This window comes from Capricornis sumatraensis, chromosome 8 (genome assembly GCF_032405125.1).
Source record: "Capricornis sumatraensis isolate serow.1 chromosome 8, serow.2, whole genome shotgun sequence".
Taxonomy (NCBI): Eukaryota; Metazoa; Chordata; class Mammalia; order Artiodactyla; family Bovidae; genus Capricornis; species Capricornis sumatraensis.
The window spans coordinates 104084826-104109226 of record NC_091076.1 but is presented as its reverse complement, the minus strand read 5'-3'; the positions used below and the strand labels follow the sequence as shown (position 1 = coordinate 104109226).

Below are 24401 nucleotides of genomic sequence, written 5' to 3'. Positions count from 1 at the left end.
AGAGAGCTCTCTGGGGTCTCTTTTAGAAGAGTGCTGATCCCATCACGAGGGCTCCACCCTCAAGACCTCAGCACCCCCAAAGGCTCTACCTCTAAGGCCCCATCACCTTGAGAGAGAGCATTCAGCCTGTGAATTTGGGGGAACACACTCTGCAGCAGGGCCCGACGTGGACGGACGAGCTTGGCTCCTGGCTGAAGGATGGTGATGGTCTTTTGGGAGGAACGTGATGGCTGTTCTGGGAGTCGAGGGGAAGGGAGGCTGGCTGGGACCCTGGACGCCAGCACTGGGCCTCTCTCTGCCTGTTTCCTGGAGCAGATGAGTTAGTATGGAGGCCCTGGGCGGCTTCGACCTTCTCTCTCTCTCTCTTTTTTTTGATCTGGACCATTTTTAAAGTCTTTATTGAGTTTGTTACAATATTGCTTCTGTTTTATGGTTTTATTTTTTGGCCGGGAGGTATGTGGGATCTTAGCCCCCTGACCAGGGATTGAACTTGCACCTCCTGTATTGGAAGGCAAAGTCTTAACCACTGGACCGCCAGGGAGGTCCCTCTCAATCTTCTCTAAGGGGATACTGCTAGGGGCCCTGGGCAGATCTGGGGGCCTTGTGGCTGACACGCCCCCTCATCCCATGGACCTCTGCCTTAGCAGGGCCCAGTGTGTCCTTCGGTTTGTGACCGGCTCAGGGGCTGAGTGGTGGCCACTGAAGCTGGACAGAGATCTTGGGTGCCTTCGGGGGATGGTGTGGCTGCCTCCTGGAGGGTTGGATGCCTACATGTCATTCTTGTAGGATTCCCAGGAGGGGGATGGAGAGGAGGCTTGTGAGCCCACCAGAGGGCAGACGTCCTTGCTCACTTTCTCCCCAGACAGTCTTGGGGTGCTAGGTCCACCCAGCCCTCCTGACAGGAGCTCTAGGAAGCGAGGACCAGTAATCTGTCTTCTAACAAGCTCTGGAAATGATTCTGATTGTCAGCTAGAGCTGAGAATGATCTGGAACCAGAACTTTAGAACCACAAAGGAATTTGGAGAACAGATGCAAGAATATATGGCGATGCAGGCTACCTGGTGCTGCAGGAGAAAGGCCCAAGGCTGTGTCTCTCCGTGAGCCTGCTTTACAAATATGCATGCAGTGAAAAGATTGGAAAGATGTTTGCCAGAATATTGATAGTGCTTATCTTGGTCATGGGTTGATAGGTATTTTTTGCTTTGTTTCTCTGTGTTTTGCAGATTTTCTGCATTGCAGATACACTTTCTGTATTGCTTTTAGAGTAAGGAAAAGAGCAATAGATATTATTTTTTAAGGTTCATTGTCAAAAAGAAAACTCACCCAACGCAACTTCCCACCCCAGTTTGAGAGACTCAAAGTGCCTATTCCTTTGGCTGATGGTGCCCGAGCCAGGACCCCTGGGTCCCGCTGACTCTTTCCGGCTGTAGATTGGAGTGCTGAGTGGAGTGAAGCCCAAACACGCAGGCTGTGGGGCCAGTTCTGCAGACAGCACTGGCAGCGGCATGTTCGGCTGCAGAGGACTGTGGCTGGAGCCTCAGTCCTCGACCTCAGACTAGGAGGGGCGGTGGCCTCTCCCAGCCCCTCCAGCTCTGCTAAGTGTTCGGAATCACTGAGCCTGTGGCTGCAGGAGTCATGAGAGAAACTTGGAGCTGGTGGCAGCCCCCAAGGTCGCCCTCATGGGGTCACTGGGCGTCCCAGCTGGAAGAGACTCGTGTGCTGAGGCTAGAGGGATCAGCTGCCTAGCTCAGGCAGTGTGTAGAGGTGACTCGTGACAACTCCATGCATCGTCCGGCAGCCCCCAGCTCTGGGTCATCTGCACAGACGCCCCCTCCCCCCCAGACCCTCCTACACCCAGCAGTTCTGCTGAGGACAACTTGGCTGAAATTCTCCATTTTTAGTTAAGAAAGGAATTACTGTTGCCTGCAGCTCTGTTTCCTGGAGGCGTTTTCTCTCTGCTGCTCTGGACCTCCCCCAGCCGAGGGGCTTTCAGGCTGGGTGGGTTGTGTCTCTGGTGATGCAGGGAACCTGGGAAGTTTCTTGGTGTGTGTACGAGAGGGCCCTCTCCCTCTCCCTGCCGCCTGGTCCCCGCTGCTGGTGGCTGGAAGGCCCTGGCTTTCTGGGGGCTTCTTAGGGTGGGAATCAGGGAGGTACTGATTGGCAGCCTGGGCCCTGCATGGCCGGCAGGCAGGTCAGAGGTTATCAGGCTGAGCTGGTGGAGCTGGTGGTGCTGGGTGGTGGGGGCGGGGGTGGGTCTCCCAGAGCGGTCTCTGGCACAGAGGGTTTCGAGTTCACTGTGTACAGCTCTCATTTTTCTCTCTCCCGCAGGCCAGAAGCAGACTTGAGAAGTTGTCTATTTTGAGGGTGCGGCTCTGTGAAGGGTTGGGGGGCACTTTATCTGTCCACCTGCAACTGTGGCTGAAGGCTTCCACACTGGCTCTTTTGAGAAGAAAGTGCAGGGGACAGGAGGATACCTTAGGGGTCACATTTAAGGCTGGTCACCTCCAAGGATGCCCAGGGTACAGTGCCCGCCCTGCTCAGAAAACAGGTCTGTTCAGTCCTTAGGGAGGTTTTCCTTAAGCTTGTATTGGCCAGAAAACACTCAGAGGCTCAAAGAACAAATGTAAAGAGAAAAGAATAAGCAGGTGCTTGCCTAATAACCTGGGCTGGGCAGACCCTGGACGGAGCCACAGAAGGACAGAACAGCTTCATGGTCAGTTCAGGGAGGCGGGGTGCAAAGACCAGGAAGGGGCTGGGAGTCAGAGGGAGCCTGTAGGTGTCCTGTGGCCACAGTAGAGACCACAGGCTGGGGGCTTAACACAGGGTTCTGAGCCCAGAAAGTCCCGATTCATGGTGTGGGCAGGGCTGGTTCCTTCTGCTCAGCCTTTCCTCCAGATTCTGTGGGGTCCCGCCGACCTTGGTGCCCTGGCTGGTGGAAGCATCCCTCCAGTCTGCTCCCTGTCTCTCTGTCTCTGCTCTTAGGAGGGACCCTCACTCAGATTTTGCACACTCAATTGTGTCCAACTCTTGGAGACCTTATGGACTGTAGCCTGCCAGGCTCCTCTGTCCATGGGATTCTCCAGGCAAGAGTACTGGAGTGGGTTGCCATTTCCTCTTCCAGGGGATCTTCCTGACCCACGGCTCGAACCCACATCTCTTGCGTCTCCTGCATCGGTAGGCAGATTCCTCCCTAAATCCAGGGTGATCTCATCTCGAGGCTCTTATATATTTTTATATATATATATTTATTTAATATTTATTTATTTAGTTACAGCTCATAGGATCTTTCTGTGGCATGTGGGATCTAGTTCCCTGACAGGGATTGAACCTGGCCCCTCGGCATTGGGACAGTGGAGTCTTAGCCACTGAGCCACCAGGGACGTCCCTCTCGAGGCTCTTAATTACATCTTCAGAAACCCTCTTTCCAAACAGGGGCACGTGCACAGCTTCTGGGAGTTAGAACACCCACCGACCTTGCCCCATGCACTGGCCGACCTTAGGGGCAGCAGAGTGTCTGGGTGTGGATCCAGAGACCATGCTTAGATGGGCTTAATGGCATGACTTTGAGTGATTGAAGGCCTCCCTGGGTCTCAGACTCCTCATTTGTGTCCCCAGAGGGTGATGGTACCCCATTCCTGATCCTCTGCCCAGCGGTACAGCCCAGCCTGGAGGCTGTGCCTGGCTTGCTTTAGGTCTTCAGTGAAAGTGAGAAGTGTTAGTTGCTCAGTCGTGTCTGACTCTTTGCTGCCCCACCAGGCTCCTTTGTCCATGGATTTTTCCAGGCAAGAAAACTGGAGTGGGTTGTCATTTCCTCCTCCAGGGGATATCCCCAACTCAGGGATCGAATCTGGGCCTCCCAGAACTGCATGCAGATTCTTTACCACTGAGCCACAAGGGTTCTCTCCAAGTTCCAGATAATTGAGTGGCGTTAGCCAGGAGCTTGTCTCTGGTGAGTGCCCAGTAAGGGGAGTCCTGGAGGCGGCCTCACTCAGCCCCCACCAGGGCTCTTTGGAACATCTGGGCGGCCCCTAGGAGCCCCTTCCAGAATCTTCTTGGGGTCCAGCTGTGGCCTGTCTCACTCTACAAACCCACTTCCTCCTCCTGGTTTTCTGGACTCCTCCTTCTCTGCCAACCCTCCCCCCAGCCAAGCTCACCCCATCCTTGAATGTAGAGACCAGGTTGCCCTGAACCCACGAGTCAGCCTTGAAGCCTGTAGGACTTTGTGTTCACTGAGACACCTTCCTCTTGCCCAGCCCAGTTCAGCCAGTCTGGGGTCATGAGCTGTGACCCACTCCATTCCTTGGGAGGCCTGGGGGAGCAGCTGGACTCCTGGGTGCTGCCCTGACCGGGGCCTGAACTCTGCTCCTCGGGTCACTGTCCCCTGTAATTAGGCCGGAGCTCATATGGGCCTGGGCAGCACCTGCCTGCCCCCGCCAGGCCACAGCCCAGAGACGTGCAGAGCTCCATCTGCCCCTCTGGCGTGATTAATGGAGGCTCCACCTGGGCCCAGCAGACCCTGGTATTCGGATTTTTTGTTGTTGTTGCATTTTTAAAGTGTTTCTACCATTTCCTGCTGTAGTCAGCGGGGTGATTCCTCCGCCCGCTGGCTGGGGAATGACCAACCCCCTCTGGGCTGAGAACAGAGAAGGGGACTTGGAGCTTCGCCAGGAGGAGCCATCACAGCGACCACCGCCCTGGCAGCCCTGGGCCGTGGAGCTGAGACTGACCGGGGGTCTCCGGGTGCTGCTGCCCTGCCCCCTGCCCAGTCGTGGGGAAGAATCGGCGCTGTCACAGACTGCTGTGAGCAGGCCAGCTTGTCCGCACGCTCTTTGTGGACGGGGTGATTCTTGCTCCGTGGGTGGGGGTGGCTGGGGGAGCACCCAGGGAACAGCCCTCCATGGGACCCTCTGGTCAGCGGAGGGGCTGTGCTCCAACCTGGAAGCAGCTCCTCAGTTCTCTGTGCAGGACAGGACCCCCTCGGGGCGTCTGGGGCAGTGGGGGAGGGGTGTGTGGACTAAGGGGGAGGGGTGTGTGCTTTAAAGGGCCCAGTAGCCTTTGAGCCCTCGGGCTGCAGCCTGTGGCTTCAGGTTTTGACCTCAGTCTCCTCTCAGGGGCTGCCTCCTGTCCTCGGCTGCCATTCATCAGGGAACCTTTGACCCACGGAGGCCAGAAAGGTCCTCTGTCCCCTCTGGTCCCCTGCAGGTGGGGCCGCACCTAGACCCTCTTCTTCGGCCTTTGGGAAGCCTGGGTTCACCGCCCCCCTCCCAAGTCCCCACCCGGGTCAGGATATTCTTCGCCTGTCTGCCCGCATCTCTGCGTGTAGCTTCGGCCCCGTTCTGTCTGTCCTCTCTCTGCAGAGTAGAACTCACAGCTGGCCTCAGAGGGCGAGGACAATGGGTCTGAATGCACTTACGTTCCCGTAACTTTTAATTTTACTATGGAAAGAAGGAAGTGCAGTGTCTTAGGGTGATTGTTAGAGTCGGCCTGGAATGACCCTGATGTCGCCAGAGCCATGGGGAACCAACTGGGAGATGGCCGGAGTGGGAAGAGGCCCCAAGTGGCTTCCTTGTAACATTTGCTGTGGTTTTGCTCTGTAGAGAGGAATTTCTTGAAGCAGAAGTTGCTACGTGGCTGCGTGGCTGTCCCACGATGCCTACCAGGGTCTCTCCTCTCAGGCGGCTCCTTGACCCTGCGAGCCCTCACCCAGGACCCTTCTCTGCTGGCAGGGGGGTGGGAGGGGAACACAGGTAATGGTTGAACTTGTTGGCCTTGATGGGAACTCTGTTGGGAGAGAACAGGGTGCCCTGACTGAAGACAGTGAAGCAACAGGTGCGAGTGGGGACGTCCTGGGAGGCTGGACGTCCAGGTGGCCCTGCCCCAGGAAGATGGGGTGGGGAGGCTCAGAGGCTGGCTGGGGGTGGCAGCCAGCAGCAGGAACCGGTCACTGGGCCAAGGCATTGGCATCTGTGAAGGGCCGGAGTTGAGCTGGCGGCTGGCGCAGGCCGAGAGGGGAGAGGACCTTCCTGCCAGCCTGTCCGATTCCAGGGTGCCCGTGTGCCCCGCCAGAGCTGGTGAGGCCATGCGGGACGTGGCTTCCGCATCAACAGAGGCTGAGGAGGCTGAATGGAGAGGCCATGGCAGCCGAAAGACCTGTTCTTGGTCCTCCTTCTGCGGCTGCCAAGTGCCCCGGAGCAGGGGCCGCTTCAGGCAATAGAAATGTGCTCTCTCCCGGGTCTAGAGGCCGGAAGTCAGGTGTGGGCGGCACTGGTTCCTTCTGGAGACTCCAAGGAAAGGTCTCATCCTGGCCCCTCCCCGACGAGAATCCGCAGCATCCTTGGCTTGTGGGTACACCCTTCTATCTTCACGTGGCTTCTCTGTCATCTCCTTTTCTGTGTCTTATGAGGACACCTGTCCGGGTTCAGGGCCCAACCTCATTGAGGATTGTCTCACCTTGAGAGTATACCCTCAGTCCATCTGTGTGCTAAGCGTGCATGCTAAGTCACTTCAGTCATGTCCGACTCTTTGCGACCCTGTGGACCGTAGCCCACCAGGCTCCTCTGCACATGGGATTCTCCAGGCAAGAATACTAGAGTGGGTCGTCATGCCCTCCTCTAGGGGGTCTTTCCAGGGATCAAACCCTCATGTCTTATGTCTCCTGCATGGGCAGGTCGGTTCTTCACCACTAGTGCCACCTGGGAAGGCCAGGGACCCTTTTTCCACGTCACTTCCACAGGTGCCAGAGTCAAGACTCAGACATACTGTCTTGGGGGCCACTGTGGGACCAGTGTCCTCTGTAGACAGCTTAAGATTTGGATGCCCTTCTACAGGCATCAGGCAGGATCCATTCTAGGTGGATTAGACCGTGTAGCTGGGCTGGGGAGGGCAGGTTCTGCCTGTGTCCTTGCTTGCCAGCGTGGAGAGAGCTTTTTCCAGGGAGAAATTAATGTGATGAATTGGGGATTAAGAGAGGGTCTGGAATCTGAGGGCTGGCTGTTGACCACAGCTGCCACTGGGCTCCCTGCCCGTCGTGGGTGGGTTCTTGTTCGTGTCTTGAGTTGAGGGGCCAGGGTCACCTTTGCACTCTTTCCAGTGCCTGGAGGCATCATGGGCGGGAAGGGCTTTGTCGAGGGTGTCGCTGTGGTGAGTGGCAGCCTGTGGGGGGAGGAGGAGGGGGCCTGCTGTTTCTCTTGGCCCAACTAGGCAACCCAGCTGGCGGGCACAGCCGACCTCCTTCGCACGTCGCTGTTCCAGGGCGGGCGGTGGGCCAGGCCTCCCCCGGGGGAGAGTGTGAAGAGCAAGAACGCACCCCAGAGTGCCCATGTCCTAACAGCCGAAGGAAAAGACAGTCCTCAAATTGTTGGGGGAGGATCTTCCAGGCGGTCCGGTGGTTAAGACTTCGCCTTCCAGTGCAGGGTATGTGGGTTCAGTCCCTGGTTGGGGAGCTAAGACCCCACACATACCTCTAGACCCGATACCAAAATATAAGACAGAAACAGTATTGTAACAAATTCAATACAGACTTTAAAAATGGTCCACGTTAAAAAAAAAATCTTAATTGAGAGGAGTGGAGAGGTTGGGGGCTTTCCAGGTGGCACTAGTGGGAAAAAAACCTGCCTGCCGATGCAGGAGACAGAGAAGACACAAGTTTGATCCCTGAGTCAGGGAGATCCCCTGGAGGAGGGCGTGGGAACCTCCTCCAATTTTCTTGCCTAGAGAATCCCATGGACAGAGGAGCCTGGCGGGCTATAGTTCATGGGGTCGCAAGGAGCTGGACATGACTTAGCACACACACACTGAGAAGCTGACCTCACGCTTTTTGCCTGGGTTTCTAGAGCACCTGGTGAACCCACAGTTCTCGGGGGCACTGGACTTGCACTGCATGGCCCCCCAGGGCTCAGTGGAAGTGGCTCAGCTGGGTCCTCCAGCCCAGAGGGCTCAGGCCACCAGTGTGCAACAGGGGTGCGGAGGTGCAGGCCTGTGTCTGGTCAGAGCTGGGAGCAGGGGCTGTGTGCTGCCCTCAGCCACGTGTGCAGCTAAGCCCAGGGTGGCTAGTGTCCTTAGCCACCACGCCGGGCCCCCGGGACCCTGAGCTGGAGTGGGAGGCAGGATGGGGCTGGCGCCAGACGAGGTTCTTAGGCCACGTCTGGACCCACAGCCCGGCCAGGCCTGCTCGGGGAGGGCCGGGGAGAGGACTCAAGGGAGGGTCCAGAGCTGTGGGTGCCAGCGGTGGGCCTCCTCTCTTCCTTTATTTGGACTTTGGCTGGGTCGTTGTTAAACAAACGTGTCTCTCGGTGGGAAACCCAGGGCCACTCGTTGCCATTGCTGTTTACCGATGTCTCTGTCCCAGGCTCTGCTGCGCCACGGCGTCTGTTTTAAGCGCTTCCTTTTGGACTGTTTCACTTCTGGAGGACACCCCCTCCCACTGAGACTCCACTGGGGGTGCTGGGGGACCCCAGAGTGCTTACCCGTCAGTTACCACCCCAAGGCTGTTTCCTGGGGAAGAGTGCTTATCCCTGCCTGCCTTCCCAGTGTGGGGCGCTAGGTGGGCACCAGGGGCAGATACTTGCCGTGGGTGTGATGGACTCAGGGGAAGGAAGGCTCGTGCAGCCGCGTCCACCTCTGAGGTGCACAGACAGATGGTAATTATACCAACAACAGCTGTGATTGCTTCCCTGGGCATCGCGGACATGGCACGTGGAGAAGCGGAGGCCCAGAGGTAACAGTGGTCATGCCACCTTGTTAGAGCCTCTGCATTTATTTGGTCCCGAGGCAGGAGCCCACTGTGTGCCCAGGCTGCAAGGCCCCCACACCTGGCCAGCTCTCAGCTCATCCGAGGCATGCAGGGCCACTGTCCTGCCCTGTCCTCTGCCTGGAACTGTCCCCCCGGCCCTGCCCAGCCCCCCTTTCCCCAGTGAATTTGTTGTTCGCTGGGATCATGTCTTGCTGTTGTGGCCTTGGGTTCCTTTCCTTTGCAGGTGTGTTATTTCAGGGACCAATCTGTTGGCCTGTTGATTCTTCTTCCATCTTCTCTGCCGCCCTGGAGGGAGCTTGTCCACCCAGCTGCAGCGCCAGCTCCTGGTCCCCATGGGAGACTGGAACCAGGGGAACTGAGTCCACCCCAGGGGTCTCACATGCCCCAGACGCGCTCTGATGGGTTTTTCTGTGGTCTTTCTCTGCAGCCTCAGGCCAGGGAGCAGGAAGGTGCCCTCCACCTGGCACCCTGGGTTCCCTGGGTGTCTGACCCTGGCTCCCATGTGGCCACTGTACCTCAGGACAGAATTTGCTTTGCTGCCACCCGGAAGAGACTCACATTGAGGCCCGGAAGAGACTCACATTGACCGGGGCCGCTGCTTCTGGAGCCTGAGCCTGGGATCAGAACCCCCTGAGCTGTGGCAGTGGCCACGATGCTCCTCCCACGGGAGCTGACCTTGGTTTTGACCTTGTTCTTTGCATGACGTTAGTCCCAGCCTGGAGCAGGGCTGTAGGGCTCGCCCCACGTCCCTTCCCCAGGCTGAGGTGTGCTCCAGGAAGTGCTCTGGATTGAGGAGAGGTTTGCTCACAGCTGCGCCCTCACAATGGCCTCTTGTCTGCAGCGCATTCCTCCTTAAACAGGCCCAGATCCAAGCTGCTCTCGCCCCGACCCCCACGGGCACGATGCTGGGAGGTTTGCATTTGGTCAGGCAGCCGGGCCTGTGCGGCAGGCAGCCGAGACTGTAGGTGTTTGATGGACCAGGAGAGGCTGGGCCAGAGGCGCGGTGATCCACACCCTCCCCTTCTTCTTAGCAGGGTTTGTTTTTTAAGAGCAGTGTTGATGGTTTTATCCCCTGAAAATATGAAGTGACCCGCATTAGCGTAGGCACCTTGGGAAAAGGCAGGAAAGTGTAATGAATTAAACAGCCACCTTAATTCCATCCAGAGATGGCTGTTTTCCTCGAGTGTGCGGGCACATGTGTGTGCGCGTGCACGTGCGTGCGTGTGTGAGAGACGACGTCAGGCCTGTGCACGCATCTTGGGTTGTTCTGCTATTTTTACTCAGTATGCTCAGCATTTCTCATCTTCAGAACCATGATTTTGATGACTTTGCAGGACTCTGGCACATGGGTTCAGAAAATCTCCGTAAACTCGAATTGTTTCCAGCATTTGCTGTTTTAATGCTGATGCAAACGTCTCATACATAAATCTTTGTGCAGATTCGATCATTTCCTGGGGAGTGAATTCCCAGAAGTGGGCCAAGGGTCTTCAGGCTCTTGTGCACGTGGGGATGAGCGGGTGGGGGCCAAGGACAGCTTATGAGAGCAAGGGAGGTTCAAGCCTGGTTTTGGGGGCGGGGGTCTTGCATTCACAAGAAGAAGGAAGGGGGCATACTCACTTGGGAATGATGTGAGCAGGGGTGGGCCCCCGTGCCCTGTGGGTGATGGCCATCCTTTCCCCTCCCAGTGGCAGTGTGGGGACCCTCCCAGTACAGCCTGGCCCCATATTTGTCGGGTGCCCTGCAATGGTGTGTTCATTCTTTCCAGCTGGGCACCTCTAGCCTGCCTACTGGGGGCATTAACATCCTGCAGGCAAGAGAGGAAGCAGCCTCATGCCCTTCCCCACTGGCCTGGTCCATTGAAAGGCCACTTTCTGCCCATCAGTCCCTCAGCCAGCTGGTCATCAGATGTGGTCACCTAGGGGCATCCATTCTGCAAAATGACCAGCTCCTGAACACTCTTGTTGGCTTCCACGGCCACACGTGGACACCCTGGGCTGCCTGCCTCTCTGCCGGGAGCAGGGAGAAGAGTAAAGTGAAAAAATACCCACTGCTATGGGGGGTTATACCCATTCTCCACGGAGGAAATGGAGGATGTTGGCAGGGAGAGTTTGACCCTGGGAAGGGAGAGGTGGCTGTGTGTGTGTGGGCAGGACTGGAGCATGTTTCTAGGATGCCCATGGGGGATGGGATACTAGAGGACCCTGTCCTGCCAGCTTCGTGACAAGCCGCCTCCTAATTTTTCCCAGCTGGGTGCTCATCATGTCACGACATCCTCTGTGTAGAGACAGCTGCTCCCGGAGCGTCCCTTGCAGAGTCTGCCTTAAAGAAAATGATCTTTGCTTTCATCACCGAATATTTTGGGATAAATCTAGAGTGATATTATTCCGTGATGACTTCTCCCACCAGCCGGGGTTTCGTGTGATTCTAGGAAAGGAAAAAGGAGGCTGCTTTTCCTCTCCTGGGTCCCTGATGGAGCAGTTTTCTGGAGCTCGGCCACGCTTCCTTCAGTCTGGCTGTGGAACGTTTGTTGAGTGTGGTCAGGGCTGGATTGGGGCTGGGTGCAGAGTCGGGGTGACAGCACCCGCAGGAAGGGCCCCAGACAACCTTGTAGCCCAGAGGTTTCATCCGTCTAATGGTCCCTGTGTTAACTTCCTGTGACTGCTGTAACAAATGACAGCAAACCGCATGGCTTACACAGAAACTGACTCTCATGGTTCTGGAGACCGGAAGTTCGAGATCAAGGTGTCAGCAGGGCCAGCTTTAGGGAAGAGTCCTTCCTGCTTCTGGTGGCTCAGGCATCGTTGGCTTTTGACTGTGCCACTTCAGTCTCTGCCTCTGTGATCACGTTACCTTCTCCTCTGTGTGTCTCAGCATCCCCTCTTTCTCTGATAAAGACACTTATAGGACTTAGTGTGTGTGCATGCTAAGTCTCTCAGTTGTGTCTGACTCTCTGTGACTCCATGGACTGTAGCCCGCCAGGCTCCTCTGTCCATGGAATTTCCCCCATGCTGGAGTGGGTTGCTATTTCCCCCTCCAGGGGAATCTTCCTGACCCAGGGATTGAACTCGGGTCTCCTGAAGCTCCCGCATTGCAGGCGAATTCTTTACCACTGAACCATCCGGGAATTATGCAACTTACAGCCCATCCTAAATCTAGGACAATCTCATCTTGAGGCCTTACCTTAGTGACATCTGCAAAGAATTTTTTTTTTTTCCAAAGGAGGTCACTTTCTCAGTTCTAGGGGTTGGGACTGGGACATAATCTTTGGGGGGACACTGTTCAAAGTACAACTTCTCAGGGTGAGATGGGGGTTGAAGTCCTGGTGCCTGTCTTCCCTAGGCCCGCAGTTACAAACCTGTGATCCAGTCTGGCCTCTGAGTTGTGAAGAGAACTCACTCGAGGCCCAGGAAGGGGTGGAGAGCTGGCTCGTGTAACGGAGGAGAGGACCCCGGCTCTCTTCCCAGTCCTAGCGGACTGGGGTGACCAGGATGACACAGGAGAGAGTGTTGTGAACTGCATGGGGCCTGGGCAGACTCTGGGAGGAGGCAGAATGAGCCTGGCTTTGGGGTAACTTGGAATCCTTGGAGGAGGGGGGGAGAGGAGTGCTCTTTTGTGGGCATGGTATAAGCCATCAAGGACTCCCCATCAGCCCTGGAGGTTTGCTGAGCAGTGACCGTCCTGATGGTGGAAACAGCCCCTGTCTTCTCAGAGAGAACTAGACTAACCAGGGTGGCTGGCGGTGCCGGGCAGTGAATGTCTGGATGGATAATAGAGCTGAATGCTAAGCATGCAGATAGCACGGGGCCAGGGAGTGGCATGAGCGAGGAAGAAACACCAAAGCCAGGAGGAGCAGCCGAGAAAGGAGAGGATGGTGGTGGGGCTAGGCGTGTGCTTTTGGTGGAGATTTTGTGTTCTGGGGAGCAGTGATCTGTGCACATGCTGGTCTGGTTCCAACTCGTTGCCAAAGTGGAACTGTGGATGGTTGGGTCAGAGAGGTTTTTGCTTTGGTGCAGGGTCTTAATTTTTGTGAGTCACAGTTGGAGGGGCTTTCACATGGGCTCTGCAGGGAGGGGGCTCTTTCAAACAGGGGCACAGGCCTCGCAGGGACTCACAGGTCGTTTCATTCCTGTGGGCAAACCTGGCAAAGAGCCCTCACCCCACCTAGTTCCTGTTCTTCCCAACTCAGCCCCAAGGAGTTAACACCAAGGAGTCCTGGACATGCATGTGCTGAGGTGGGTGGGGCATGGATCCCTCCTCTAGGGAGCTCACAGACAGACAGGAGCCACTATCGAGGAGAATTTGGACAGTGCTCTCGGGGCGGGGGTAGACCAGATGTCACGGGAGGCCCTGGGAACCACTAGAGATCACAGTTCCGGGCACTCGGCCCTGGACTTTCTGGCCAGTTTAGCAGCTACTTGACCTCTTTCTCCGGCACTTCAGGCTTCTTTGGATGTGTGGTTTGCACCCATCAGTATCTTGCTGGACAGCCCTCGGTGAGAGGCGGAGCTATGCCAAGTTGGGGATCGCTGCACGGGCTTTCCCTGCTGCCCTCGGCCATGAAACTGATCAATGCAGAAGTGAAGTCAAGTCACAGTGGGGCCCACTGACTGATTGCAGCCCACGGATGCGATTTTATTCAGCCGCACAGCGTTTTTAAGGAGGTTGTTTTGCTTCGTTTGTGCCAGCATTTAAAAATCAAGAGGTTACATATTAAAAAATAAAAGATCCAGATTTCTCCCCGAATCTGCACAGTTCCCTCTCCGGTCGTCCTTACCGGGCCTCAGGGAGGGTTGAGCTTTGCAAGCCAGGATTTTGTGCCCTCTGTCCACCGAGAAGGAGGTGTGCCCAGGGTTTAGAGAGGGTCCCCCGGAGGGTGCTGTGTTTGGGGAACTGATAGTACTGGTGGTTGGGTGTCAGAGTCTGGGGTCCCCTTGGCTTCCTCTTACATCCAGTGCTTCAGAGCACACACTCTCCTGGCCACCCACCCACTTAGCCACTCATCACGCCCTGGTCTTCTGAAGGAGGTTCTGTCTATAGAGAAGAGATGAAGGCTCTTTGGGAATTTGGAGGAAGGAAGACTGGCAGGAGGGGCTGCTCCGAATGGCCCTGAGAATTAGGGGAGGAAATGGCAGGGAGGGTGGTCCCTGTAATCCTGGGCTACTGGGGCTGCGAGGTGGGGAGGCGGTGGGAGAGACCCTGTGGGTCGCTGAGGGCCCAGGCTGGAAGGAGCTGGTGAGTCTTTCTGCCACGTGGGCCCCTTCCTGCTCTGGTCTTTATAACCGGGAGCAGCTGGTTCTTGTTTGCAGTGAGGCTGCAGGGACCATGGGGCTGGCGGCTTCTCGGGCACCGTCCCCAGCACCTTGGAGGGAGTGGACGGACCCTGGTGGAGATGGCGGGGAGCCAGGGTGTGTGGGGTGGGAGTTGGGTGGGCAGCATCCCACATGGGCCTGGGTCTGGCTGGGGCAAGTAGTACAGGATGGAGGCAGATGCCGCGGGGGCCAAGGACTGAGAAATCCACAGTGGTGTGGACTTTGCCGGGATCTCTGTTAGTCCACCAAGTGGACAGCCATATGGTTAGAACCCTGGGCCTTGGAGGTAGATGCGTCTTCTGGCTCTGCCGCTCACTCCACGCTGCCGGGCACATTACTTAAGTGCCCAGGCCTCAGTTTCCCCATCCATATCGGGGGATTGTAGCATTATTTCCACCATGGGGCTAGGGTAGGGAGCAAATATGGCTGTGCATGGTAAGCCCAGTACCTTGCCTGTTGTTAAAAGTCCCAGCTTGGCTGTTCCTGCTGATGTTGATGTGATGGTGTCATTCCCATCGAGATTTTCACTGGCTGTTGTTCTTAGGGGCATCTCCCATCTGACGGGCTTCCTTGGCTCAGACGGTCAGGAATTTGCATGCAATGTGGGAGACCCGTGTTCGATCCCGCGGTTGGGAAGACCCTCTGGAGTAGGAAATGGCAAGCCACTCCAGTATCCTTGCCTGGAGAATTCCACGGACAAAGAAATCCTTGGTGGGCTGTGGTCCATGGGGTCACAAAGAGTCAGACATTACTAGGCAAGCAACACTTTGACTTTCCCATCTGTTGTTGGTGGTGGTGTTTGCTGATGCTGTCTGTGTTGGGTGGAGGTGATGAAGCCCCTAGTAGAATGGGGCTGTCACCTTTTCTTCCTGAGAGGTGAAAGGGCACAGGAGTCTTCCCTCTTGCACCCTTGCCCCCGTGCAACAGAGCCGTCGCTGCAGCCTCCCCGCCGGCTGCCTTCTGATGTTCACCGCTAGCAGGATGTTTGCAGGTGTTCCTCAGCCGTCTGCTCATCACCTTCTCCTCGCTTTATCTTCCAGCCTTGAAAAGATCTTTTGAGGTCGAGGAGGTCGAGACGCCCAACTCCACCCCACCCCGGAGGGTCCAGACGCCGCTGCTCCGATCCTCGGTGGCCAGCTCCACACAGAAATTCCAGGACCTGGGTGTGAAGAACTCAGAGCCTGCAGCCCGCCATGTAGACTCCCTGAGCCAGCGATCCCCCAAGGCCGCCCTGCGGAGGGTCGAGCTCTCCGGGCCCAAGGCCGAGCCCGTGTCTCGGCGCACCGAGATCTCCATCGACATCTCGTCCAAGCAGGTAGAGAACGCCGGCACCGCCGGGCCATCCCGGTTCGGGCTCAAGCGGGCCGAGGCGCTGGGCCACAAGACGCCGGAGCCCGCCCCCCGGAGGACGGAGATCACCATAGTCAAGCCCCAGGAGTCAGGCCACCGGAGGATGGAGACCCCCGCCTCTAAGATGCCCGAGGTGCCCACTGCCCCTGCTGCTGACACAGCCCCCAAGAGGGTCGAGATCCAGGTGCCCAAGCCAGCCGAGGGGCCCGCCTCCCCCATCCCACCCCAGACCCTGGAGAATTCAGAACTCGCTCCGATGTCTCAGCAGCAGAGCAGGCTGGATCCCAAGCCCCAGCCCTCCGTGGCCGAGATCCCACCCAAGAGCCAGGAGGGTGAGTAGCAAGGTGCCAGTCGCCTGTGCTGTGATGACTTGGGGAGTGGGGAGCTGGCTTTGCCTTGGAATCTTGGAGAAAGAAGCTGAACATTGAGTTGAGGGGTGGCTTATACTTCTGAAATCTCAGGGGCAGGGACTGGGGGGCTCTTTCTGTCCCATAGTGGACCACAATGCAGCAAGTTGGATTTCAGTTAGACTCTGCAAAGAATCTCTGGGTTGTGAGGGTCCCCCTTTAATTGGTCAACAGGGTCGTGGTGTAACCATGGCTGCGACCCCAGGATGTAGGGGCAGGAACCGGGACAGGCTCGTGCTGGGGCGGGATGGCTGTGAGACCCCAGGACAGGCTCTCTTGGTCCTGGTGGTTGGTGGTCTCTGGGCCTTGGAGAGGCAGGCTCGGCTTCTAGAAGGGTGACACGTGCCCTGCAGGTGCCCGCAGGGCAGAGGCTGCGGGAGGTGGGAGGGGGCGGTCCTGCACTGGAGGGTCTTCCTCCCAAAGGAGGGAGGGTTGTGCCCAGACGCGAAGAGGGCGTGACATCACCTCATGTCTGCATGCGAGGGTTTTCAGGGCTGCCAGGAGGGGTCCCAGGCCAGGGAGCCCCGTGATTCCTGCCCACGACTCTGTTCAGGGCTCTTCTGCTGGCTGGGGGGCGGTTGAGGGCATGCTACTGTCCTTGGAGGGTCCAGACCCAGACTTGTGCTCACAGGGAGCTCACAGGGGACATGATGCTGTCCCATGAAACACCATTGCTGCCCCCTGCCCTACAATGAGGGTCTTGGCCCCACAGGCTGTGTTAAGGTGCCGGCTGAGCTGTGAGCCTGGTGGAAGCTGGGTCCGGTTGTAATCCTGGGCCTCGGAGCTCAGTAAGTGTTCAATAAGTGTCCCTTGGGTTGGACAGGCAGAACATTATGGGTTTTTGATTAACCTTTTAAAAATTGTTTTCATGGTGGTAAAACACGTATAATATTGACCATTGTAGCCATGTTTAAGTGTACAGTTCATGCATATTAACACATCGTATTGCTGTGCAACCATCTCCATCCGTCTCCACAACTTTTTCATCTTCCCGACTGAATCTCTGGCCCCATTACCTTCCCCCAACCCCCAGCCCTTGGTGCCCACCTTCCCACTTTCTGTCTCTATGAGTTTGACTACTCTGGGTCCTTCCTGTAGGTGGAATCCTGAATATTTGTCCTTTTGGGTCTGGTTTATTTCACTTTGCACGTCTTCAGAGTTCATCCATGTTGCAGCAGGTATCAGAATTTCCTTCCCTTTCTAAGGCTGAATAATATTCCATTGTATGCATAGACCACACTGCGTAGCCATCCATTGTTTTTGTTTTTGTTTTTTTGGTAGGTACTCGATACATATTTATTGTTTTGAAAATTCCTTTGAAAGCCTATTTCTTATTTTTCCTTTTAAAATGCTTTTAATTGAAGGATAATTGCTTTACAGAATTTTGTTGTTTTCTATCAAACCTCAACATGAATCAGCCAAAGGTATACATATATCCCCTCCCTTTTGAACCCCCCTCCCAGCTTCCTCCCCGTCCCACCCCTCTAGGTTGATACAGAGCCCCTGTTTGAGTTTCCTGAGCCTTACAGCAAATTCCCGTTGGCGATCTCTTTTACATATGGGAATGCAAGTTTCCATGTTACTCTTCCTATACTTCTCACCCTCCCCTCCCCTCTCCCCATGCCCATTCCCTATGTCTGTTTCTCCATTGCTGCCCTGTAAATAAATTCTTCAGTACCACTGTTCTAGATTCCGTGTATGTGCGTTAGGATACGATATTTCTCTTTCTCTTTCTGACTCAGTTCACTCTGTGTAATAGGTTCTAGGTTCATCCACTTCATCAAAACTGACTCCAATGAGTTCCTTTTTGTTGCTAAATAATATTCCATTGTGTATACGTACCAAACTTCTTTATCCATTCATCTGTCGATGGATGTCTAGGTTGCTTCCATGTTCTAGCTATTGTGAGCAGTGCTGCAGTGAACAGTGGGATACGTGGGTCTCTTTCAGTTTTGGTTTCCTCAGGGTATATGCCTAGGAGTGGGATTGCTGGGTCATATGGTGGTTTTATTCCTAGTTTTTTAAGGAATCTCCATACCATCTTCCACAGTGGCTGTATCAATTTACATTCCCACCAACAGTGCAAGAGTGTTCCCTTTTCTCCACACCCTCTCCAGCATTTATTGTTTGTAGACTTTTTGATGAGGGCCATTCTGATCAATATGAGGTGATATCTCATTGTGGTTTTGATTTGCATTTCTCTAATAATGAGCGATGTTGAGCATCTTTTCATGTGTTTGCTAGCCATCTGTATGTCTTCTTTGGAGAAATGTCTGTTTAGGTCTTTTTCGCACTTTTTGATTGGGTTGTTTGTTTTTCTGACATTGAGCTGTGTGAGCTGCTTGTATATTTTGGAAATTAATCCTTTGTCAGTTGTTTCATTTGCTATTATTTTCTCCCTTTCTGAGGGTTGTCTTTTCACCTTGCTTGGTTTCCTTTGCTGTGCTACAAAAGCTTTTAAATTTAATCAGGTCCTATTTGTTTACTTGTGTTTTTATTTCCGTTACCCTAGGAGGTGAGTCATAGAGGATATTGCTTTGATTTATCATTGAGTGTTCTGCCTATATTTTTCTCTAAGAGTTTTATAGTTTCTGGCCTTACATTTAGGTCTTTAACCCATTTTGAGTTTATCTGTGTGTATGGTGTTAAGAAGTGTTCTAATTTCATTATTTTACATGTAGCTGTCCAGTTTCCCCAGCACCATTTATTGAAGAGACTGTCTTTGCCCCATTGTATATTCTTGCCTCTTTTGTCAAAAATAAGGTACCCATAGGTGCAGGGGTTTATTTCTGGGCTTTCTATCTGTTCCATTGGTCTATATTTCTGTTTTTGTGCCAGTACCATGCTATCTTGATGACAGTAGCTTTGTAGTGTAATCTGAAGTCAGGAAGGTTGATTCCTCCAGCTCCATTCTTCTTTCTCAAGACTGCTTTGGCTATTTGGCATCTTTTGTGTTTCCATATGAGTTGTGAAATTTTTTGTTCTAGTTCTGTGGAAAATGCCATTGGTAATTTGATTATCCATCCATTGTTGATGGACACCTGTGTCCTAGTACTGCTTGGCTGTTGTGAGAAAAACTACTGTGAACTTGGGTGTACAAATATCTCTAGTTTCTGCTCTAAGTTCTTTCTTAAAAAAAAAAACAAAAACAAAAACCACAATATATTTATTTGGCTGCCCCAGGTGTTAGTTGCAGCATGTGGAAACTAGTTCCTTGACCAGGGATCGAACCCAGGCCCCTGCATTGGGAGCAGGGAGTATTAGCCACTGGACCACCAGGGAGGTCCCTAACTTTCCCTTTTAAATGAGAATTTTCCCATGGTGATGGGGGCTTGTGATAGGGTGAGGGTTAGGGGTGTCGGTGGAGCAGCTGCCTTCTCAAGGCACGCATTTGACCGAGCGGGTCGGGTGGGGTGAGGGGCTGACTGTGAATTTCCCGTGACGCTGGGCGACAGTCTGGCGGCAGGGACCAGAGGTCCCTTCCAGCCCTGCTGTGTGGGTCTGCGTCTCCCCAGACGTGACCCTGCAGGGCCACTCCACCCCCCAGGCACTGTGTGGACACATGGCCTGTGTTTGGGGAGTGGCCGGGAGGCCGTTTCCTCCTGCTCTTCTGTTGGTCCAGGGCCTTAGCTGCCGGATGCGGCTCGCTCCTGGGGGTGAGGTGTTCACGCTCAGCTGAGTCAAACAGGATGTGACTGGGGAGACGGTCGTCAACCATCCAGCCGTTGATGAGATTTGGCTCTGGATACCCGAGGCGGTGGTCCCACTGTGGGAGGGGGGACAGGCCGGGGGTGTCCGCTCAGGGTTGCACTGGCCTCTGTCGTCAGGGTGGGCAGGGTGGGGCCTCAGGCACTTCCAGAAAGGTCTTCCTGCAGTGGCAGACACTGCTGGGATTTAACCAGGAAAAGAGGGGTGGGGAGGAGCCTTCCCGACTGAGGCCCCAGTCCAGAGGTGCTGGGGAGCCTAGTGTCGGGGCCGGGGCTGTGTGGCTTTTCCAGGGGAAAGAATCTCAGTGTCTGAGCCGGGTACCGGAGCCCTGGACCACAGCTCCTCTGTGCAGATGGGTGTCCGGCTCTGCATGGAGAGGTCCATGGGCCAGGGCGGCTGTCCTCTGCCCTGGGGGTCGGTGTATGTGCCAGTTGAGTGCGTACCTGTGTGTGAATTCACAAGTGTGCTGAGCCTGCTCCTCCATGTCTTACAGGCTTGGGGGGAGGCAGCTCCCTGAGGGCAGTGCTCCCAGGCTGAGAACTCTTAGATGCATTTGAAGCAGGTGGAGGTTGGGCAGATGCTGTGGAGGAACAAGGCTTGGGTTTGGAGGAGGTGAGGGCTTGGATGAGTCTGTTTGGGAGAATGCTTTCCATTTAAAACAGTGCTTCAGAAGTCACTGTGGGGTGAGCCTGGAGGTAACACAGGGTGAGATGTGGACTGGGAGGAGGAAGCAAAGCCTGCAGCGGACTGGGGGATTCGACCTTCACCTGCTCGGCCTTGGACGTCCAGTCCTGAGGTCCTGGGCAAGTGCGGGTGAAGGTCAGGGCCCGATGGAGGGGTGTTCCCGGCATTTATTGTTGGGGTTTCTGAACCCCCCCGCTCCTAGTCCCTGATCTCAGGCTTCATCGGTTTTTTCCTTCCTTCCCCTCCCCTGGTTTTGGTCTCTCCAGCCTCTCCAGGCACCTTGGCCTCGCTTCCTGTCCATCTGTCCTGCAGACCTGGCACTCCCATCCCCTTCTACTGTTCCATAGGTGCGGGGTGGGGAATTGGGTTGGCAGCTCCCAGAAGCCCCCACCCTGCAGGCCCCGCTCTGACTGCTCTCTGTGTGCCCCCCGCCCCCCACCTCACCCCCCCGCCCCCCCCCGGGGCAGGGAGCAGCTGGTGCTGCAGGGGCAAAGGATCAGGGAGATCGGGAGCTCTGCGCCCTCTGCTGTGACTCAGCCCTCTGCCTCCGCCTCCAGGAAGCCTTCCAGACTGTGACATGGTTGCAAGACAGGGTCTCCTGGGACCTCAGCTGAGTTACTCCTAGATTGACCTCCCTAAAGTACAGTACTAATAAAATCTGTGTCCACTCTGAGTCTTCACTGTTCATCTGCCTAGGGTGGCCCCAAGTGGATTCACCGTCTTGTGTAGCTCACACCTCTCTGCTTCCCAGCTCTTTCCGCTCTGGTCCTTTCATGGTCTCCCATGCAGGGACTTTCAGGGACCCCATGGGACCTCCCTAAGCACCAAGCAGATACTTTTTGGGTCAACCAAGAACCCACAGGTCTGATCCACTCAACTCTGGCGTGCTGAGTTCTTGGTTTCTGAGATTGATGATCCATGTCCGTGGACTTGGTATCTCCATTCTTGCTTCTCTCTTGGGCTCTGGGTGGGAGTGGCCTTGCCTCCTCTCCCAGGTCCCTGCTCTGCCCCCCTGCCCCTGCCTGGGTGGCTCTGGGTGGGGCTGGGCCCCAGGACCCAGACCCATGTCTGCCTGGCAGGCTCCTGGCTCTGCCTCCCCCGGGAGCCACCCCCCTGGCACCACCAGCCAAGTTTCCCCGAGGCTGCCTTATAAGGCGGGCACTGGCCGCTCACTCGTGGGTCTGGTTCTTTGCCGTCTCTGGATGCTCACTGGGGGCTGTGGGAGAGGCCGGGGTGACCGGACAGAGTGACGAGTGGAGTGTCCCCAGACTGGCGCCCTGCTGAGTACTTGGGCGTGTCCTGGCTTCAGTCCATAGGCCTACTGGTTCTGAGCCACCGCTTCGCATCACCCCTACCCCACTACTTCCCAGCCTCAATTTCTTGATCTGTCAAATGAGAGAGGAGTGGGCCCTGCTGGCCCAAGTAGCAGGGATGGGGGGTGGTCATGGTCTGAGCTCTCCGGGTGCAGCTGCACCTGCCCAGCCCCCAACGGCCAAGCCAGGTGTGGTGCCGGGGTCCCTTGTGATGTGGGCATGACCTTGGGGTGGGGCAGACGCAGCACGAGTCTTGGTAGGGTCTCCCTCCGACTTAAATCCCTCTGGAATATCCTTGGACATGTGTAGAGCCTTGAGGAAGGTGGACATCAGACCCCTCCCATGCCTCTGGTGGTGGGTATGGCTTTTTGGCAGACCAGGTGAGCCTGCCGCCTTCCAGCTGTACCTGGGTGCCTGTGTTGGGGACTGGGGCAGAACAGGGAAGAAGTTGTTTCCCCCACGCAGGGAACCATGGGGGCTACAAGCACAGGACCCAGGAGAAAGCAGCCCACCTCCGTTGCTGGCCTTCCCAGCTGTCTGCCAAGCCCAGCCCGGTGGTGAGGGGTAGGAGCGAGGCTGCATCCTGGGAATGCAGCCGAGCAGCTGCGGAATGCCTTAAATAGAGCCGGGCACAGCTGCGGGTGCGGGCTGGGCGGGCAGGCAGGCGCTGGCTGCAGGCGGGCCCGAGCTCTGCCTCCCTGCAGCTTGCAGGCTGCGGCCCTAACCACCCAGCCTGGGATGGGCCCTGGGATGGAGCTGGGTGAAGCCTCCCGGGTGCCCATCCTGAGGAGCCGAGCAGCTGCAAGGAGAGGGGCTGAGTCCATTGCTGCGGCCTCTCAGGCCCAACAGCTGCTGGGAGCCAGTGTCTGCACAGTGGGGCTGCTGTCTGGGGGACGTGCTCACTCCAGACGGCCACACACTGTGGACAGAGGACACATTCAGTGCCCTGGGGGCGGGGGCAGCTGGGACCCCTGCCCAGTGCCCCGCAGTGTGGGCGGCCCTGCCCTGACCCCAGGTTCTGACAGGCGGCCTGAAGGATGGTGCCACGTGGTTCCCAGTGGCCCGATGTGGTCAAGTGTGGACCCAGGGCTGCGGGTCCGAGAGCTGATGGGGGGTAAGGGAGGGGAGCCTTCTCTGGTCTAGGCGTCACTTCCTTTCCATGTTTTATCCAATTTGGCTTTCCCTGCCCTGGGCCTTTCTGTGGGTGTCACAGGAGCCCCCCTGGGATTCCAGGGGCTCCCAGACTACTGGTTGTAGTTAATGAGCAGAGGCAGCTCGTGCCCAGGACTGAGCATTCAGTTCTTTGAGCAGGGGGACCTCCCTTCCCTGTTCCCAGGCTGCCAGTGGGCACACCCCCTCTGGAACCCCAGGGTTCTAGAGAACCTGATTTGAGAACCCCTGGTCTGTGCAGTGCAATTCAGAGAAACCCGTGCTGGCCCCAGCAAGGAGTTGGGAAGCAGAAGTGGCCTTGGACATCACCTATTCCATCTTCCTCCTTCTAAAACACAGAATGTTCGAGCAGGAAGCCATCTGGGAGGCCTTGTCCACTTGTCCATGGGAGAAATGGCCCTCAGACCACCTGTCCTGCCCTGGCCTGATGACCTGTGCTCGCTGAGTCCTTTTCCTTGTTGCCATGGGCCTAATTCCTCCTGCACAGCGTTGTTAGAACAAAAGTGCTAACATGTGAGGACCGCCAGTGCGGGCCCAGCCCCCCGGGAGGTTTTGTTAAACAAGTTCATAAACGAAAAACAAATGCAGCCGTGGTTTGGCCTTACACGCTGCCCCTTTATCCCCGAGCTTGTGGTTCACGTGCCACTCTGAATTCCTGGTCCCCTTTGCCCTCTCTGCTCCGTCACTTTTTCGTCTTCCAATTCTTAAAAGCTGAGCATGGCTGTTGGTAGAAGAGAAGAAGTCAAAGTCACATGGTGTGTGAAAACGAACCCTTTCCCCAGGAGAGCCCGTGTGGTCGGCGGGGCATGCTCTGGGTCCTGGATCTTGCACGTGTGTTTTTCCCATTTAATGAAGCTGTGGGTTTGGTGCATTTCTTTTAATAGCAGTGTCCTTGGCCCTTACGCAGTCCTGCTCTTCTTGTCCGGCTTCATCTGTGATCAGCAAGGCTTTATGAACATTCTCATGCTTATATGTGTGCGTATGTGACTTTTGGATAGACCTCAGGAGTGGAATTTCTGCACCAAAGAATGTGTGTATTGAAAATGTTGGTCCTGTTGCCACGTTGGCATCTAAAGTAGCTATATCAGTTTTTCATGGTGACAGTAGAGAGGTTATACCCCTTACTGTGGGTGGAGAGGCAGAAGGCTATCTGATGGGTGTTTTATTCTGTGCGTCTCTTATTAGGTGAGGGGCGGAGTAGCTTTTCCTCTCTTTACGGTCAAGGGCCCACAGTTCCCTGTGAACTGCTTGTTCCTGTCCTTAGTTTATTTTTTTCCCAGTTGGGCGGTTGGTCCTTTTCTTGTTGACTTTTCTTTTAAAGAGTTCCTAGACACCTTTGTTGTAGCTGTTACCCATGTTTTTCCCAGTTGTTGACTTTTAGTTCTAGTGTGCTTTTCTAAACAGAGATTTTTGAACCCTTCGGTTGTCAAGTTTTTTCTTTTTCTTTTCTCTTGCAAGGGTTTATGTCCTGCTTAGAGGCCGCCTGGATTCCCAAATCATAGGGAAAAAATTCACTCAGGTTTTTCTTCTGGTACTTTTATGGTTTCATATTTATGCACTGAAATCATTGATCCATTGGAATTTGTTTGGGTTTGAGCTGCGAGGTGGGGATACACAGTTCTTACACAGATAATACGTGTGTGAGCTTGGTCTACAGCGGCCGGGCATGTGTGCGCCTGCTATTTTTATCAGTTTTGGTGTCAGTGTC

The 24401-nt window shown here is 55.5% G+C and overlaps 1 protein-coding gene across 2 annotated transcripts in view; it reads left to right on the top strand.

The window, feature by feature from the left end:
- The window catches only part of SEPTIN9 (septin 9), a 149736-nt gene that overhangs the window by 54768 nt on the left and 70567 nt on the right, over positions 1-24401 (top strand). For both annotated transcript variants that reach the window (XM_068978564.1, XM_068978563.1), the window contains exon 2: positions 15102-15743. In XM_068978564.1, coding sequence (XP_068834665.1) covers positions 15102-15743 — 642 coding nt within the window. The remainder of the gene's footprint in view (positions 1-15101; positions 15744-24401) is intronic.